Source organism: Boleophthalmus pectinirostris, unplaced genomic scaffold (assembly GCF_026225935.1).
Source record: "Boleophthalmus pectinirostris isolate CB_2022bp ecotype Guang Dong unplaced genomic scaffold, ASM2622593v1 HiC_scaffold_16, whole genome shotgun sequence".
In the NCBI taxonomy this organism is placed as follows: Eukaryota; Metazoa; Chordata; class Actinopteri; order Gobiiformes; family Gobiidae; genus Boleophthalmus; species Boleophthalmus pectinirostris.
In genome coordinates this window covers 16844396-16862963 of record NW_026571095.1, presented here as the reverse complement: position 1 = coordinate 16862963, position 18568 = coordinate 16844396, and the positions used below count along the sequence as shown (strand labels likewise).

The 18568-nt window shown below is 39.0% G+C and overlaps 1 protein-coding gene across 1 annotated transcript; it reads left to right on the top strand.

The window, feature by feature from the left end:
- Positions 1–8115: 8115 nt before the first annotated feature.
- LOC110173408 (SH3-containing GRB2-like protein 3-interacting protein 1) lies at positions 8116–18193 on the top strand. Its single transcript, XM_055151788.1, has 24 exons — positions 8116–8404; positions 10301–10361; positions 10475–10520; positions 10598–10654; positions 10790–10847; positions 10966–11141; positions 11265–11276; positions 11950–11961; positions 12211–12235; positions 12371–12428; positions 12501–12571; positions 12645–12719; positions 12804–12872; positions 12952–13695; positions 14175–14296; positions 14374–14509; positions 14652–14708; positions 14919–15030; positions 15136–15291; positions 15368–15500; positions 15623–15825; positions 15917–15981; positions 16067–16231; positions 16723–18193. The coding sequence occupies exons 1-24, from the start codon at positions 8395–8397 to the stop codon at positions 16743–16745; spliced, it is 2646 nt and encodes an 881-aa protein (XP_055007763.1). The 5' UTR covers positions 8116–8394; the 3' UTR covers positions 16746–18193.
- The last annotated feature ends 375 nt before the right edge of the window (positions 18194–18568 follow it).

Here is an 18568-nt window from a genome sequence, read left to right as displayed (position 1 = left end):
GAGGTGTTGCCTGTCATTGGCTCGGTTCTGTCATGTATGCATACTCAGTATTAAGATCCCCTCCCTGAGTGGCAAGGACAGAGAGGGAGGCACTCTGTTGCAAGGCAGATTTTGAAATTGAGGTGTGCTTTTCTCAAGACCTGTCAGCAGTTTGAGAAATGCAATTGAGAGAGAATCTCACCCATACAAAATATTAAAGTGTGGCACATAAAAATGAAGTAATAATTTTTGAAGCTTGTACCTGGACTCATGATAGCAAATCTATACTTCCTCTGCATGTTAACGATTATGTTAATTACGTCCAAAATAATTGTAATTATGATGTTTTTCCTGAACCAGATGGCCCTGATGCAACTATGTACATTTATCTTAGTGTTGAACTGGCACAAAAAGTATAAAAACTGCAATTATCTGTGGCTAGAGAGTACTATAACACTGAGCAAATATTATTATTAAAACCAATGTACATTCTACTTCTTGGAAAGCTTTTTAGACACTTTTATTAAATGCATTATAAAGTAAATAATTTTGTCATCCATTGCCAATTAGATAACCAAGAATCTCATTTTGTTTAGTTATTAGATGAAAGATTTTCCTAGAACTGCTTGTTGTTCACCACACCAGTACGGCCAACGTAAGACACACCAGTTCTTCTCTTTTGCCACTGACACAGAGTTAAATTAAGCTTGAATTTCACGCTGAAGTCAAATGGTCATGATGTCATGGTTTGAAGGACAGAATGACTCGGTTTGTCTGTTGACTGAGAAGGGCCTATTCTTGCATGTTTGGGTGGGAGCATAGCATATAATTGCAGAGCGGGATAGCAAGGAGGAATTGGGGGTAGGGAGAGAGTTAGCACGCAACAAGCTGGTGTGGGTGCCAAACTTGTCTAGAGGGCTGCTGCGTGCGAGGTTAGTTCTGCTCAGGCCTGGAGGCTCTGGCTGTTCCAAGTCACATCTTTCATTTAAAAAAAAGTTCTTTGGAAAGAGGACAATTTTTTTTTTTACTTTTCAGGGGAAATTGGAAGACAGCCCGGTTGTGTCTGTGCGCGTGTAAGAGTGCATGAATCTTTAGTGTCCTCTGTCTCAAAGAGCATTGCATTGTTTCGTTGTCAAGTTAGTTGTTAGGGAGCAACCAAACCGCTGTACTTGTGTTGCAGCCATTGAGCAGTACACTGATCCAAAAAATCCAAGAGAATGGAAAGTTTTTGTCGTTACTTTTCATATCCTCTCAGTGGGAGGTAAAAGCCAAGACCTCTAAAGTCCAAACCTATAGTCTGGTGGTTAGTGGTAAAGGTGGTCTGTGTCAAATGGGATGGGGTAGGGGTGGTGGTGGTTGTGTGTGTGTGGGGGGGGTGCTTAACTGCCAACCAGATGGACAAGCAGGCCCGTGTGTATTTAGGGAGATCATATGGGATAACCTTGCAAGAACAGATTGGCATTTTGCTGACAATACAAACCGCACGCAATAGCCCCCCCATCCCCTCTACCTTTTGCCCACGCCCACACTCAAGCACACATCACTACTATCATGTGCAGCTATACAAATACTTTAAGTGGCATTTGCTTACATAGGTCTTAAGGAAGTTATTTCAGAGTGTGTTAAGCAGCCAGTGAGGAGCCATAACAATAAGAGGATAGGCCCAAATGTATCTAGGATTACACAACTCGCGGCACGAAACAATAGAGGCAGAGCTGACCTGAGCAAATGAGACAACCTTGAGCTATGTGCAGAGCCAGTTAACTCATTTTCTGCGTCATGCGTTCGGATTTACCTTGGCACTTTAAGGCCAGAGGCTGGTATATCTGACCCAGAACAGTAAGAGCATCATCATTGGTCGGACTTAACTCCATGTCCCGATTTTCACCCCCACTAAAAAGATCAAGGATTATTTGTCAACTGGAAGGAAGTTCGAAAAAGTATAGATCAGATGATAATTCCAGTACATTTTTGTCTTTTCCATAGCTGACTGTAACCAAAATAGTTTCTTTTAAACTGACACAAGAGCAAAATGTTCTTGGACATACAGTTAAATATTTGATAAATAGCTGCAATAAAAGTTTGCGGTATTATAGGAGTGGATTACTCCCACTCCTCCTACTACTATGACTGTAATTTAAATAGGAGGATGGATATAGTGCTTCACAATAACACAATACATACTCAAATAAATAAGCAAAATGTTGTAGAAATGTCATTAAAGATGCACTATGCTACTTTTCTGGTGGCCGGTTTGTATTATTATCTATCATGTACTTATTCAGTTGCAGCTTTTGGAGATACTTGGAAAGCCAAATCTTTACTTTGCTGTCTTCTCTAGAATTTGGTTATTTTCTTGTTTCAACTCTACCACAGCAAGAATGGTTTACATAATATAACTTATCAGGAGTCACACTGCTCTGTTCTATTTTGTAGTAATTTCCACATCAGGAATAGCCTACACACAGGACCCTTGATGCATAACACCAAATTTATTAAAACAACATGTTCGGCAAATGTTCCAAAATAATGATTACGTTATCACTGCTGTCATTTTCCACTCTGCACCTGTGGTCTGGGATGACTACACTGTAAATGCTGACTGCCTAGATTTGTCACAGTGACCTCAGAAATCAAAAACAAGACATACTTTTAAAGAACAGATACTTACATAATATAATATATGCCACTGACAAAACCAATTCTGAAAAAGTAGTAGTAGTAACAGTATCAATAAAACTGGAAATAAACTAGAAATAAAGCCATTCATTACGTTATGGTCTTGGTATTTGTGCAGTATAATACTAAAACAATTACCCAAACATACAGTGTAAGCTAAATGAAGTAAATGTCTTCATTATAGTAGACTATGGTGAATTTCTCATAGTGAAAAAGAAGATAATAAAGCTGTTTTATTGTCCCTTTCCACAATTTAATGGCAAAGTAATTGGAGAAACTGGGTTAAGCTTATCGCACACACTTTAACAGCCAACTTTGTGCCACCACAGCGCTGCACATGTGGAACATCTGTCTGGCTTTTATAGATCAGTCTAATAAAATAAATACAGTTACAATTTAAATAGCGGAGTGCGGTTTGGTTATTGCTGTTGGCTGGTGTGTACATACAATAATGAAATGTGGGAGCTCAAATGTGCCTTGTTCCTTTTGGCCTATTCTTCCTGTAAAGCCCCCTGGGGTCAAAACAAAGATGAGTTTAGTGACTGGATTCAATCCTGTTTGGTCATCTAACACGGATAGAGCATTGTGCTGGAAGGTCGAAGGCCTCTTAAGCTCATATGACCACCTTTCTTTGGAAATTACGCTTGTCACAGAGGGTTAGCCTAAACTAATACATGAAATGTCAAAAGGTAAATAGGTCAACAGAAGCCATTGTCTAGTGTTTAGCTGAAGTACTGTACGGAGAACTGATTCTTAAACCTCTCACACCACATCCCCCCTAAAACGTGCATGGGTACTAATGAAGACAAATGTAAATTACTGAACCACAATCTCTCCAAAAATCAATAACTAGATACTAGTCAATACTAAAAGCACTTTACATTTATGTTTATTTTTGGAGGGTTAATTGAAATTACTTTTTTTTCCCCTAAAATTGTCAGTTCTTATGATTAACAATATCTTAACGAGTATAATATCACATGGTAACATTAAACAAACTAGTGTTTTTATTATGATTGTGGCACAAAAATTGATACATCAAGCCTTTTCCTTAGTATCAAAATGGAACTTGAAACTGTAGTATTGTGACAACACTACAACCTATACAAAACCGGGACTAAGTGGAGATAAACCTATACCACTCATTTATGACCAAACCAGGGCTAAAACAGGAGTAAAAGACAATCCAAGAACAAAACCTGAAAATCTGTACTAAACTAGGAACTAAAGCGAAACTAAAGGCTGGGCAAATTCTAAGAAAGAATGATTTAAATTCCAAACTGGACCAACCAAAACATGCCTTTACCACTATTACATGCAACATTATTTGAGAAACATTGGTCTTTGTGAAGCATATGGGACATTGGTGACAGTGTTTTTATTCATCATGTTCATCATTCTGATTGCAGCCCCCAGAGATTCTTACTTGTGCTATTTCTGTAAAAACGTCCCTTGCTTTGGCTTGTTCGTAGCGATCCACCTCTTACACATACTCTCTTTCTCTGTGTCTGTCTTTACCACTAAAGCCACATTGCCACACTCACTTTTCCATGGCCTCTCATTCTTGGGCGCTCAGCAAACTAAGTAAATGAACGACACAATCCGGAAATAGCTTTCCATAGCCGGAGATGGTGGGAAGGAAAATCCCTTTACTGGTGTTGGCAGAACAGGAGGAATACAGCTACAGACGAAATTCTTTAAAACTTGTAGCTTTCCCCTCTTCAACCAAGTCTACGTAACTTATTTTATTACAGTCTTATTCCACTCAGCTGTCCACACACGCAACACAATAGTATTACAAGCGAATATGTAGCCTGTTCCAGGACATGGTTGTAAAGGTTAACTTATCTTTAGCCCTAGAGGTCATAGGTCACCATTAAAACAAGACAGATGTTCCTAAAGGAGTTTGGGGCAGGGTAAATGTTGTTGGGATAGGCTAGGAGTTAGACTGGGAGGGGGTTGGGTGCAGACAGGAGGTGTGCCAGCAGGTTTAAAGCAGGGTCAGCTCTACATGCTCAAAGTTATCTGGATACCTTTTCACAGCTGCCAATCAAACTAAAAACCTGTTGATTTAAAAACATCGAAGCTCAGCAAATGTCATCTGCTAAAAAACATATTTAACAGTTGTTTGGTCATGGTGGTAAAAATGTTCCCCCTGCCATGACGGAGGATGTGGTCAAGACTTCGCCTGGAGCTGGCCGTGTTACTGAAGCAACAATGCAACATGATCCATCATAGCTCAACGAATTGGACTGGCAATTTAACTTGAAATGTCATTTTGTAAAATAAGTAAACTTTCCCTCAAAGTGCTACCCTGTGCTACCCGGTTGGTGCTTGTTAAATCCAAATGGCGAGGTAGTTTTTACAAGGGGAGGATGGCCTGCGTGAGTTTGTCTCGCTATAATAGTCCGTAACATGAGATGGGGAACCACACAACCGCTAAATCAGTAAAATGGGAACCCAGAGTCACTGTAATTTGGGAGAGAGCTGGTTAACCACTCCTCATAATGGATGGTGTTTCTGTTTAGCCTTAGGCGTTGGGACTGAGGTCATATGCAAACAAGGCAGATCTTTGGCCTAGACTTTTATACAGTCACTGTGAAATGTTTTCTGTTACATATATTGACAGGGAATCAAATATGATGAGTTGTTTGTAGATAAAATAATAACCCAGAGTAGATGGGAACCTAGTATACATGAGGACTGAACAATGCTAGGTTTTATTTAAGCAAGGATTAAACTAAGACTAACATAGTAAAAGTCAGAACTAAACTAAACTAGGCCAGGTCTGTCTAAACTTAATGAGTAAATCACCAAACTAAGACTGTAATAATTAATTTCCATGAATAACTCCTATTTATAACTAACAGCACCTCACTGCTCACTTACATCAATAGATTGCTTCAGGCATGCAGTTAGTTTCTTTCCGATCATTTGCATAACAGAAGAATTAAGTCCTCTAGTATGATGACTAATGTTTTCTAAAAATCTAACACTGTTCAACAAGGACACCTGAAAGTACAGCTTATGGCAAGGTCTGTAAAACGGTGAATCGAAGAAAGTACTAAAGTAAATGCTAAATAGTAATGACATCTTGAGAAAAATAGCAATACAAATATGCCTGCATCAGAGGGTAATTTCAGTTGGGTTACCCCCATAAACAAAGGACATTCTGTTCATTACAATTACCTTAATTACCACAAATAACCAATATTTACAGTATTGTTTGTTAGCATCATGCGTTTGTGACAGAAATACAGTTGCATGGACTGTCTGTGTTGCCATTACCTGGTGTCCATTGTAGCAGATTTTATGGGATTACATCATCCTCTTGCTCCTTTTTTCTCAGTCTTCAGCCTTTTCTGCCCAGAGACAATTGGTGCATTCACAAGTGCAAAACACTGCCATCTCCTGACGACTCCGACACTGACCACAGGGGGAGATTTTGGTCAGTCTAACCTGAAAATCATAATGTGCACAAAAACAGGCAATTCAGATGATGTCTAACACATTAGGTGGTTAGCTGGGTAAAATACAGTTTGGTAGTCCTATCTCTATTTCCATCTGAGCTGGGGAGGCCTAGGGTGGCTGGTTTGTGTTGGGGCACCACCTAGTGTCAAGACTGAGTAATTGTTTGCAATCCAGGGACTGAAAATAGACATTTATTTTTTGTAGGAGACCTACAACCCACATAGGCTATATCATAGACTTCTTGTTCTTGCTGTTATTATGCCTTTTCACAAATAACACTTTATATGACTTTGTGTGTAGTAGGGCCTATTCTTAGTTTAAACTCCAAGTAGGCCTACTTGTGAAACTGCTGGCTTAAAATGTTTTGTTTGATCGTTATCAGCAAAATTGCTTGAATCGAATAAATCTATAAAACAACAACATTAAAGGGCCCGTATTATGCTATTTTGTGATCTATGTTATACTGCTGATTCCTCATCAAAACCATCTTTGGAGTTGTGTTTTGTTTTTTCATTCGCACATGTTTAACACGCAAGACCCTGGATACTTTGGCTGAGTTCTCTCAAAGTGAAAACATTGTTCCACCCTGTGATCTCATATGTAATACAGGAAATGCCCCACTGTGTTTTTAAACTCCATACACCATTACTAAAATAATTTGAATGATTTCTCTGAACAAAAGGTGAAAAGTAGCTGTTGAAAATTACCACTATATGACATCACCAGGTGGAACAGAGCATTTTCAGTTTTGGAGATGTAGACAGACTAATAATGCAGGATTAATCAAACATGCATGAATGAAAGAAAAAACAAAACCCCAGGTGTGTTTTTGAAGAGGTAACAACATTTTAACATGGTTTAAAGCTCACAAGAGTCAATTGTAATACAGGACCTTTAAGCAATTTGATTGTGTATTTAATTTATTTTCTTTTATAATCTAATTTCTGGGCATTTCTAAATTGGTTGAGCAGTCAGGCTCATGGATCAAAAAGTTCAGACTGGGCTACTCTATATTCTTCTCTGATCCTTAGATGATTATCAACTTTGACCCGGATGATGGACGCACTAAAGATGGAACCGGGCCAAGTAACAATTCATGTAATCCATGCTAAAAGAGCAAACTTTAGAGTACTGAAGTTTTCTAAGAATCATGAACCAAATAAAGCTTGTGCTGTGGCATTAAATTAGCTTATAGTTTTATGATGATTTAGGTTTAGGACAATTAAATTGATATCACATATGACAATTATGACAATATTTTTATGTGCTCTTACAAGCAATTAGCCTAAATAAATATAATATAAATATTTATACCCAATGATTTTTGTAATAGATACTGCATAACATCTAGACAATATGCGTTGTCAGTTTTCCTCCAAATTCTTAAAAGTACAGTTACTGCAAGTGTCCGCTTAAAGTGGTCCTAATGGTGTAGGTGTGCAAGTCCCCTTAATGTCTTCTTGTCTCTGGCCATTTGTCCAAACATATTGAACATGAGAGACCCTTTATCCTGCAACAAAGTAAAGTGCACTGGCTGAATATTTGGCATGTGCTCTAAAACAAATGTAACCTACTGTTGACGGTTTAGATATTCAACTTGCGTGTAGTAGCCTATATATAACAATTATAGGCTACATATGAAAACTTTTGAATGGTAAAAAGTCATTAAGATGTCACCTATAGCTGGAAACTGAACCCCGTGCATACAGGCCTGAGTAGACATCATTTGTAGAGAGTGACTGTTGACTGTGTAGTGGCTTTAATCTTGTCCTCTTCACGTGTCGTTGAGCTGTAGAGTGCAGCTACAGGACTGACAGAGCTGGAGCATTAGGAGCAGAGCCATGTGACTGCGGTGTCAAGGATTGGTTTAGTGCAGATGTGACATCACCAGGCCCCCCCTACATTGTCTCTCTGCCTCTCTCGCCCAGCTCTCTCTCTCCAACGCACTGTTTTTTCTCTCTCCTTTCCTCAGCATCCCCCTCTCAGAGATGGCGTGTGTCGATGCTGCTCAGGCTTCTGGGGCCTAGCCTTTTGCTCAGGGGACACCTTCCCCCGAAACAGTGGACCTCTCTGCATCTGACGGTGGAGCCTAAACCCCATCTCCTCTGTGCGGATAATTGGCTGTCCAGTCCTTTGGGGGGAGGAAGGACTCAGCATCATGGAGCATTAGCTATGCCCTGTCGAGGCACCTTCTGACTGGCAGGATTTCTGATTTAGCAGCTTGCACACCAGGCTTGGGGCAACATAGGATGAAAATTTGCAATCATGATGCAAGGTAAATCTTTGCACCCCTCTGTCTCATTTTATTACATGTTATTTGTGTGTGTCCTCTTCCTGCCCTCCTCTGGCTGCCCTGCTGGGCTATTACAGTTAGCAGTGATGTGATCCGTTGTGCTATGTGGACCTCTGGAGCTATGCTGATATTTGCCTGACTGATGTAACAACACGTGTAAGCACAAAGTCACAGATTAGTGTAAAGCATGGAATCAACGTGTACTGTGGAGCTGCTTTAGATAAGACATACAACTCCTTTTATTAATGCTACTACTTGCATCCCATTTGCTGAGAAGGTATTTGTCATACACCATACCAACATACGCCATGTAAAAGTATCAAGTTAAAGTAACTCATTTGTACCGTGTGTTATAAATCAAGCACGCTGGACCTTTAACATCCATTAAGGTAATGGAAGTGCCTGCTATAATTAGCCAGAGGTCTGCTGTCGGGCAGCTGTGATAGTTTACCTCAAGAAGCAAAGGGATTCTATAATGAATACATGTTTATGATAAAGAATCTGACTCATATACAGTTCGTATAATCATGAGCAGTTTGATGATTGTGTATGAGAACATCTATGTTCAATAACAGGAAGGGTGCCTTTCTTCTAATTCATACGGTTGAAGTGTCCTTGGGCAAGACACTTTGATCACCCTGCCCCCAGTGTCTGGGACTGCAGTGAATGTATGGTGAATGCTTGTGAGTTTGAATGGATGAATGGTTCCATGATGTGAAAGACTGTGAGTGTCCAAAGAAGTAGAACATGTCTGTAGATGATTTATGCCTGGTTAGATAAAATCTTACCAGTCTCTGCTTGGCCATATGTTTTATGTACTTAGTTTAATTTAGTTAATGTATATATACACTTTAACTCACTGTTTTAATGTACAGTTAATTTGTGTAGATTTAAATGATATTTGTATAAAATAATAAACCCTGGGAAATTTTGCTGAGAAACGTGTCATGGATTTAAGTAGTAAAATGGGTAGTTTTAAGCGTTGATCCTGCTCATATAGTGTTAATCTTATATAATTAATATCGATCTTTTTGATTCTGTAATAAAATTATCAACAAACACACAGGAGAAGTGAATGGCAAATTAAGTAAATTAAACAACACTGTACTTCACTGTACAGTCATTGTTTATAATTTATCATTGCATAATTCCACTTGTTCAAAATTTATTTTCTTTTATTTTTAACTCTGACACCCTGATACACATGTAGCTGGAAAGCATAATTCTGGAACAGTCTTTGCCATTGAGCAGCTCCTAATGTAACACAGACCTCAGCATGTCCCTGTGCGCACGAGTGATGCACACACACGTAGTGCTCTCCATCCCCATCAGGATTAGTGCAACTACTCTGCTTTGTTTACTTTTGGGCGACACTAATCTTGAACACAAATTTTCTGTACAGTTTACTTCATTGTTTTTTGTTGTTTCTGTTAGTTCTTATGTACTTTTATATAACGTGGTAGCAATTATTTGTTTTTAATTGTTTGTCTTGCCAATTTTGATAGACCAAAAAGCTAAAGACTACATTATTTGGATAAACTTGTCATAAATTTTTGGGTTTGAGGGTTGGCATGCGTTGCATGCTGCCAGGCGTCACTGCTGCAGGGGGTTTGGCATCCAGTTTGGCAGACTCGAGTGGGTCTCTCACGCTAATGAAGTTGGCCACTGATCAATTCTTGCTAGCGAATGCTTTCTTTTCCATACAATGAGAGTAAGGGCACTATGTCAAAAGCTACTGTGCTGCATTAAGGAGCACATGGCAATATGCATGGGTCACAAATGAATATTCTGTACATCCAAAGTGGAACATGCAAAACAGTACATCACCATTACTAGCCCATTTTTTTCTATTATTTCTGTATTATATATTTTGTCTAGGACTGAAAAACCGCACCAGGAAAGCCCTGGGTCTGCGAAGAAAAGACAGGGATTCAGACACGTGAGTTTTGTTGATATATGCAAAAATATGTGTTGAACTTAGATTTGATGATATAGTGTCTAACACCTAGCTCAAATTAATAGTGTATTGTATACATGTATTTTTATTATCAGAAGCTCACCTGACAAAGAAGGAGGTGGAACTGGGAAGAAAGGAAGTGTAAGTTCAAATTACTTTTTTTGTTGGATTTAGTTGTTAAGTCGTTTTATGACACTATTTCTTACATTAATGTATAGAAAAAGGCGAATGGAGCGCCCAATGGGTTTTATGGGGAAATCGACTGGGATAGATATGTAAGTAATTCTGGGTCTAAAATTACATTTTGGAACAGTAAATTTGTAGAGTCAGCACTAGTGAAGAGGCCACTGAGCATTTGATCCAGTGATTAAGTTTTCCTCAGATCAGTGTAACTCTTTGCGTCCTTGTAGGCGTCCCCTGATGTTGATGAGGAGGGTTTCAGCCTTCGGCCTGGTGATGATGGGGACAATATCCTGTTAACAAGCAAATCTATTGTAACAACCCCCGAATTTGTATCATAATTATAAGCTAGCTCATATTTATCGTCTAAATAAGCCTCTCAGTTTGTCCTTGACTAAGATTTCACCCGCCTCCAAGGGGAAACACTTTTTCTCCTCCAGTGACTCAGAGGACGACGAGGACAGCAAGAGAAAGTTCAAAATCAGGATCAAGCCGCTGGTTTCAGACAGTGCCAAGTGTTTGCCTCCCTCAATGGATGAGCTCAAAGCCTCGGTGGGGGGCCTGGCGCTCTCTCCATCTCTGGTGAGCACTGACAAGGACACTGTGTGGTTGTTCAGATCACACCCAAACTGTTACAGCTGTCACATGCATACCTCTTTTCAGTCTGACGTTTTCCCTCTGTGCTTTTTTGTTGCCATCTTGTAGAAGCGGAGTCCGGTAAGCAAGTAGAATTAGCAGAAAAGACTGCATGGCATGGTGTTCTTTTGTTATATTTCAGTGCTTCTCAAATCGTGATACAGGTACAAAATCTTTTTGTGAGGCTTTCTGGTTAGTTACTTCAAGTTTGGTGTGTCTGGTCTTGGTATTGACCTGAGTTAATCCTTGACTAGTATTAGTTTAGAGGTGGTTTAGTCCTGGTTGAATTGGGGTTCAAGTTTTTACTTTTACTTTATTTCTATATATCAGAACTATTTAATAAAATATTTTGTCTTGGCAGCTTGGTAAAATAAACGTCATAACACAATATAATACAGTAAACTGTATTCTGTATGTGGTGATGCCTGGATCAAAGAGTTTGAGAAACACTGTTGTATGTCATTTTAAGTCCTTTTCTAACACCATGTATTGTGTTTGTGCAGAATCTAACAACCTCCAACCTTTTTGAGTTTCCTTTGTTGAGCAAATCTTTACTTCTTGCAATGTTTACTTGCGATTTACACTAAAGTTGAAAGCTCTGGTGCTCTAAGTGATCTTATGGCTAATGTCACACCCCAACACTTTGCAATAAAAGTAAAGAGGCTCTTGTGCGTTTTTGTTGGTGTCCATCTGACTGATATGTCACTCACTTTCTGACCCAGGTCTGTTCTCTCTTCCTTTTTGCTGGTCTCAGAGACGTAGCCCGGTAAGTTCCCCACAACAATTATTTGGACCATGGCCTCAAAAACTACTTTGTAAGCATCAGTAAACATTTGGTAGGACTGGTCATATTGTTTCTTACTATGCATTGTTCAGCATTATTACTGTGGCTGAAAACATATTGTACATATTTTCTTATTGGCACAGTTACACTAATTCACTGTTTCTAAACTTTGGTGTTGTACTCAGTCTCATGCACTTTATACTTAATGACATATTTGTTTGTGTTTTCTAGGGACAGATGAAAAGAAATCTATCCTGTAAGTGTTTGTTAGATTTTTTTCAAATTTTTTAGACTAGAACAAAAGATATATATATATATATATATATATATATATATATATATATATATATATTATTATTATTATTTTTTTTATTAATTTATTTTTTTTAAGGTGAGGAGATTGCAAGGCCCAGAAGATCCACACCCACAGCTGCCCCGGAGATCCCCATGTATGCATTAATTGCACAAGTTATGTCTGTTTGTTAAAGCGTGTTTATTTATTTATTTTTTTTATTTTACAGAGATAGGTTATCACAAAATGCCCCTACCTTTTTTGGACTTCCTCCAGAGATCAAATATGCCCGATACGATGGTCTGTCTGATCATACATTAATACATTAGCGATATTTACTATTTGATGATAATTTGTTTTTCATGTGTAACAGTGGTTCCTACAGATGCATGGGGAGAATGTAGACCACATTCTGAATCAGCTCTGAGCAGGAGCTTCCCAACAGGAGGTGAGAAACACTGGTCTATCTGATAGAATTAAGTATATATCATCTATATTTGTATATAAAAATATTGTTTTTCCTTCACCATAGCTCCCCCTCCTCTTCCTCCTAAAAACATTCCTTCTAGATGCCACTATGGATATCCATCTGAATGTGTTGGTAAGCTCATCCATCAGGTTCTTTTCAAGTCTGGGAGGTAATTTTCACAAGAGACCTTAACCAAATTTCATTTTTTCAGCCGATTTACCAAATGGAAGAGCAGCTCGTAGTTCTGCACCCATCTATCTGAATGTCCTGTCCCCTGCATCCCACCGAGGTTCCCCTGCCCCTGACTTGGACGATGTATTTGGACCTGTTGACAGCTCGCACACCAGAGAGGACACCATGTCTCCCAGATGGGTCACCTTCCTTGAAGACCGACCTCCACCTCCGGATGAACCTGCTCCTCCTCCCCCACCGGACTCACCTGCCCCAGGAACACCTCTGTCCACCCCATCCACGCCATGTCTCTCTCCTGGACCGCCACCAAACGAACCACCACCATCGCCTCCACCGTTTTCACCAGGATCTCCATTTACCCCCCTGGATTCACCCCCCTCCATCATGCTTGGGCCACCTCCTCCTGATGAACCCGCCCCACCCCTACCTCCTGACTTCTCACCCTGTCATTTACCGCCTATCTGCCTTGATGAAGATGCCCTGGATGAGGAGGTGCTTCAATTTGCAGAGTACAGTTCTTCACCTGCACCCACCAGTCCTGTACCCCCCCTCCCGGTGGAATGGAGGCACCGCACCGCAGTGACCTCTCCGTTGGTCACGAGTGGGAAAGGCACTCCTGAGGGGTCATACTTGAGAGATGATTTCCCAGACATTGTGGGCTCACCCCGAGAACTGACCCCCATTTTTAGGAGTACCCCACCTCCCCTTCCCCCCACAACCTACAGGTCCATCATGTCTTCCCCTGGGCCCCACTCTGGTAGCAGTGAGTAACACACTATATCTCTGGCATGTTTTCATTGTTTTGAACAGAAGATGCTTCATATGTACATATGTATGTGGCAGTTATTTACCTTATTCCGACCTGGCCACTTTTACATCTGACTGTTAGTGACCTGCACTTCTGATGCAATCTCAAATTGTAATGAGGCTTCAGTTAGGTTAATGAAGAACTAGAGAAAAGTCTTGAAGTTAAAATATTACATAAACTAGGTTGATTTTTCAAGTCAATCAACAATGTACCCTTTCTTTTCAAAATCACATAACCAGACAGATAATGGTGACATGGGAAATGTTGTGGATAGGTGAATATACTTGCAGCTATTTGGCATCGACAGCGGAAATATATATTAAAAAAAATTCCTGAGATTTGTTAAAAAAAAAAAAAAAGAGTAGATGTTCTTCTTCCTGTTGTCAGCATTCAACTACACTGAACAAAAGCAAAAGACTTTATGTTCCACTTAGGTCCCTCATCTCCAGCTCGCTCAGTCACACCTCAGTCTCGAGGCAGTCCTGTCCCACCACCTCCTCCTCCTCGGCCGTCCTCTCGCCCTAAGCTGCCTCCAGGGAAACCCTTCTCTGATCTAGTATGTGATTAAAGCTGTGAACTGTTTTATGTGGTGTGTTGAATGAACTGCATCATCAGGGTGTGTTGTTTTTCCAGAGCCGGTCCTATAGTCCTCCTGTCTCCAGCAGTCCTCCACCTTTCGCCCCTCTGGCTAGAGCAGAGAGTTCTTCCTCCATCTCCTCCATTACCTCACACAGTGCAGCATCCACCCCGACCCTAGGGATACATACAGGTACATGTAGACTTCTGTAGTTTATATTCAGACAGCTGTCATCATCTTTTGGCTTTACCTGTTTTTTATCTTTACCATTGACACACCTTCACCACTCCTTCCTGTCCATTCATCTTTTTTTCTCCTCATGTCTCCTGCTTAGAGGCACCTCAGCCTCTGGTGTGGTTTGACCATGGCAGGTTCTATTTAGCTTTTGAAGGTGAGCTGAGTCAGATACTGCACTTCTGTATGGCTACCGGTGCATGACTTAGGAGTAGTTGCTTTCCATCCACTCTGTGCCTGAAGCAGTTAAGTTTAGAATAACATAAATTAGAAAATATGAGAACTATAGATGCAGTGCTTTTAGCTTGACATGGTGCATATGTATTACATATGTGTTTAAATGTTTGTACATGTGTGTGTGCCTTAGGGTGCTCCAGAGGACCCAGTCCACTGACTATGGGGCCACAGGACACTCTACCAGTGGCAGCTGCCTTCACAGAAACAATCAATGCCTACTTCAAAGGCGCTGACCCCAGCAAGTAAGGCCACTCTTTAAAACTCCTCAAAAGAATATAATAACTTTTTGTTACATTCGAGTATTTCATTCATATTTGTTGTTAATACATGACTTGTGTGTGTGTCAGATGTGTTGTAAAGATCACGGGGGAGATGGTTCTGTCCTTTCCTGCGGGTATAACCCGACATTTTGCAAGTCACCCAACTCAGCCTACCCTTACTTTTAATATTATCAACTATAATCGATTAGAACAAGTCCTACCTAACCCACAACTGCTGTGCTGGTAAGAAAATAGTAAACACTTATAACAACAATAACATTAGCTTTGACATTAAGATCAATAATGCTTTATGCTTTAGTGAATCCTTAACACAGAGCACAAACATTAAGGAGTTCTCGGTCAATATGCCAAACTTGATGAGCCATCTCAAGAAGATTGCTGAGCAGAAACCGCAGGCGACATATTACAATGTGGATATGATCAAATACCAAGTATGTCTATGGAAATGTTTCATGTCCTAATTTGTAAAAAAAATAAAATAAATAATGAATAAATAAATAATAATAATAAATAAATAAATACAAATAGAGTAACTTTTGTCCATGCTCATCAGGTCTCAGCCCAGGGCATCCAGTCGACTCCACTGAACTTGGCTGTGAGCTGGAGAGGTGATGCCAACTCCACCGACCTCAGAATAGACTACAAATACAACACTGGGGCTATGGCTGCCCCTGCTCCGTTACACAACATAATTTTTGTGGTCCCAGTGGATGGAGGCATTGCCAAACTCCAGACCATGATCCCACCTGCCACATGGTAAGGGCAGTATGGGCCTAGATAAGATCCTCCTTATATGCTGTACAAACTAAAATCTGATTTCTGAAATATAAAATTATTTTCTTTTCAGGACTCCAGAGCCACAGACCATACAGTGGAAGATCCCTAGTCTTTCTCATAGATCTGAAAACGGAGGTAACCATATTACAATTAAAAGACTCTAAACAAACTGTAAATTTGTAAAATTTTGTATAAAACAATTGATTCCGCTTTTTTGTAGGAGTTGGGGCTTTGCTAGGACGTTTCCAGATGACTGAGGGTCCATGTAAGCCCTCACAGCTCTCTGTTCAGTTCAGCTCTGAGGGTAGCACTCTTTCTGGTTGTGACATCCAACTGGTGGGGACTGGATACCGGCTATCACTGGTCAAAAAGAGATTTGCCGCAGGTTAGCTTAGAATTGTGTCATTATTGATATTGCTGATATTGTGCTGCCTTTCTTGAAATATTGATTAAACACTATTATCATATAGAAAATAAAGACTGAAATGTTCCAGAAATGTTATACATCTAACTCTTAACAAATCTATCTTGGGCTCATTTCATCTGTGTATGTATCAGGACTATGTATATTTAATGCATGAAGGTAGAGAAGCCTGATCTATCCTGTAGCTTTGCACCTTATCACTGTGCTGCATGTACAATAGTACAGAGTACTCATACATCACATGTTTTAACACAATCACATACATAACATTTAGCAGCTCACTATACATGTCATAGCATAACATAAGTATTCTGTTTAGATGTGCTTGTTTGTTGTTCTTGTTTAGTGGTTTAGTTTTGGTTAGCTTTATTTTCTAGCTGTTGGACAGTGTGTCCTTTCATAAGAATATCTTCTTGTTAATTGATTATGCTTCTGGTTTTATGTCTTTGCAGGAAAATATTTGGCAGATAAATAACAGAACAGATCACAGATGGAACATTGGCTTTTGACTGTGAACCCTTGAACTTTATCTCAACACATTTTAATCTACATCTTTAGCAGCTGTTTAACGTGCTATTTTAACACAATAACACAAAACTACTTCAATAGACTGGCTACTGCTGAGATTATGCAAGTAAAAACAGATGATTAGTTTTGTGCACTTGGAACACTTGGAGTCAAATGTAAGTACATCCACCTATTTTTTAGGTTTTGTGGATTTGTGGATTCATGCAGTGATCCAGCCTTATTCCTCAGTTTGTTTTGTCTAACCTGTTGTCTTTGCACTGTAAAAACAATGTGAATACTAAATAGATTATAATAAAGTATGAAACAATCTTAAACAAGGTGGAAACTGATAGAAAATATTAGAAATTTGTAGCATAAGGTTAATTTGCTGTTGTTTATTTACACTGCCATCTATAGCCAGACGTTTTGGCTTTTTGTTCCAGCAGTTGTGCTCCCCTCAAATGTGAAGGGACTCATAAAGATGCTGCCGAGGTCTATACTAAGGCAGTGTTTTTATCCATAGTGAGAAATTACCAATATGGGATTGTGCAATGATGAGTGATGATGACTGTGTGTGTTTTGTTAATATAATATGACAGAAGTGCTTAAAGTTGGACTGTTGTATTAATCTGAAATGGCCTTAAATGTTTGCTGTGCCATAAAGTTGTGGTGGGATGGAGCTTTAAGATACATGTAAAAGAAAGACAGCTGACAAATTTTAGAGTTGCCTTTGACACTTCTGACTGCAAGATGGGTGAAAGGCATACAGATAAAATACTATTCATAATTTATTTTCTTCTTTTTCCACCATGTTCAGTAATCTTGTTTTCTGATAGCAATATAAAACCTTGTAAAAAGTGTATATAAAATGTCTTTTGAAGGACATATGGGTCTATTTTGTTGTTGTTGTTTTTTATTGCTGTCAGGTTTTTATTTAACTCTGCACCATGTTTTGTTGGGAATGTTTTTTGTCCAAATGTGTGGCCATTGATTGACTCCCAAACAGTGGTGCATGAAATTTGCAAATGCACAATGCAATTTTCCCACAAAATAAATGTCTACTATCAAGTAATGCTACTTTTGTTATGAGGCTGTTTTTTTATCTTGTCTTTAACTTTCACCAATGTTTTGGTGGTAATGTCACATTTAAACTGAGATTAAAAATGTGTTTAATTCAGATTAAAAACAATAGCACCTGTTTTACCGTTGGTGGTGTCAGTCTCACAATTGGACTCAAACGTATGTGACATTATCTTAAAATAGCCTACAACTGATGTGTAGCTTCTGTTGAGAATATATGTGTTGGATTATTATTATTTATTTTATTTTTTTGGTTGGCTGGTTTGTTTTTGGCTATGAAGTAAAATGGCATATTTTCAACAGAAATATATATATATGTGTGTGTGTGTGTGTGTGTGTGTGTGTGTGTGTGTGTGTGTGTGTGTGTGTATATATATATTTTTTTTCAGCAAAGCACATACATGATTTTTAGTTGCCTTATTAGTAAAGGTGTCAACATTTGAGGGTTGGTGCATTTTTTTTTTTCTTTTATAACTTAGTTATATTATGTAAAGTGAACACATAATATGCAATCATTTCATGTAAATTTCCCATCCAAAGATTTGAAGTATAGTTATATATTTAAAAAGTCATTGTAATGTAATACTTGTTTCCCTTGGTAATAAAGAGATATAAAATATTGCCTCTTGCCTTCTTAGTATCTATGTCAATGCGTTTATTATTGTGAATTATATTATATTAAAATGTATTATATATTATTTTTAGACTGGC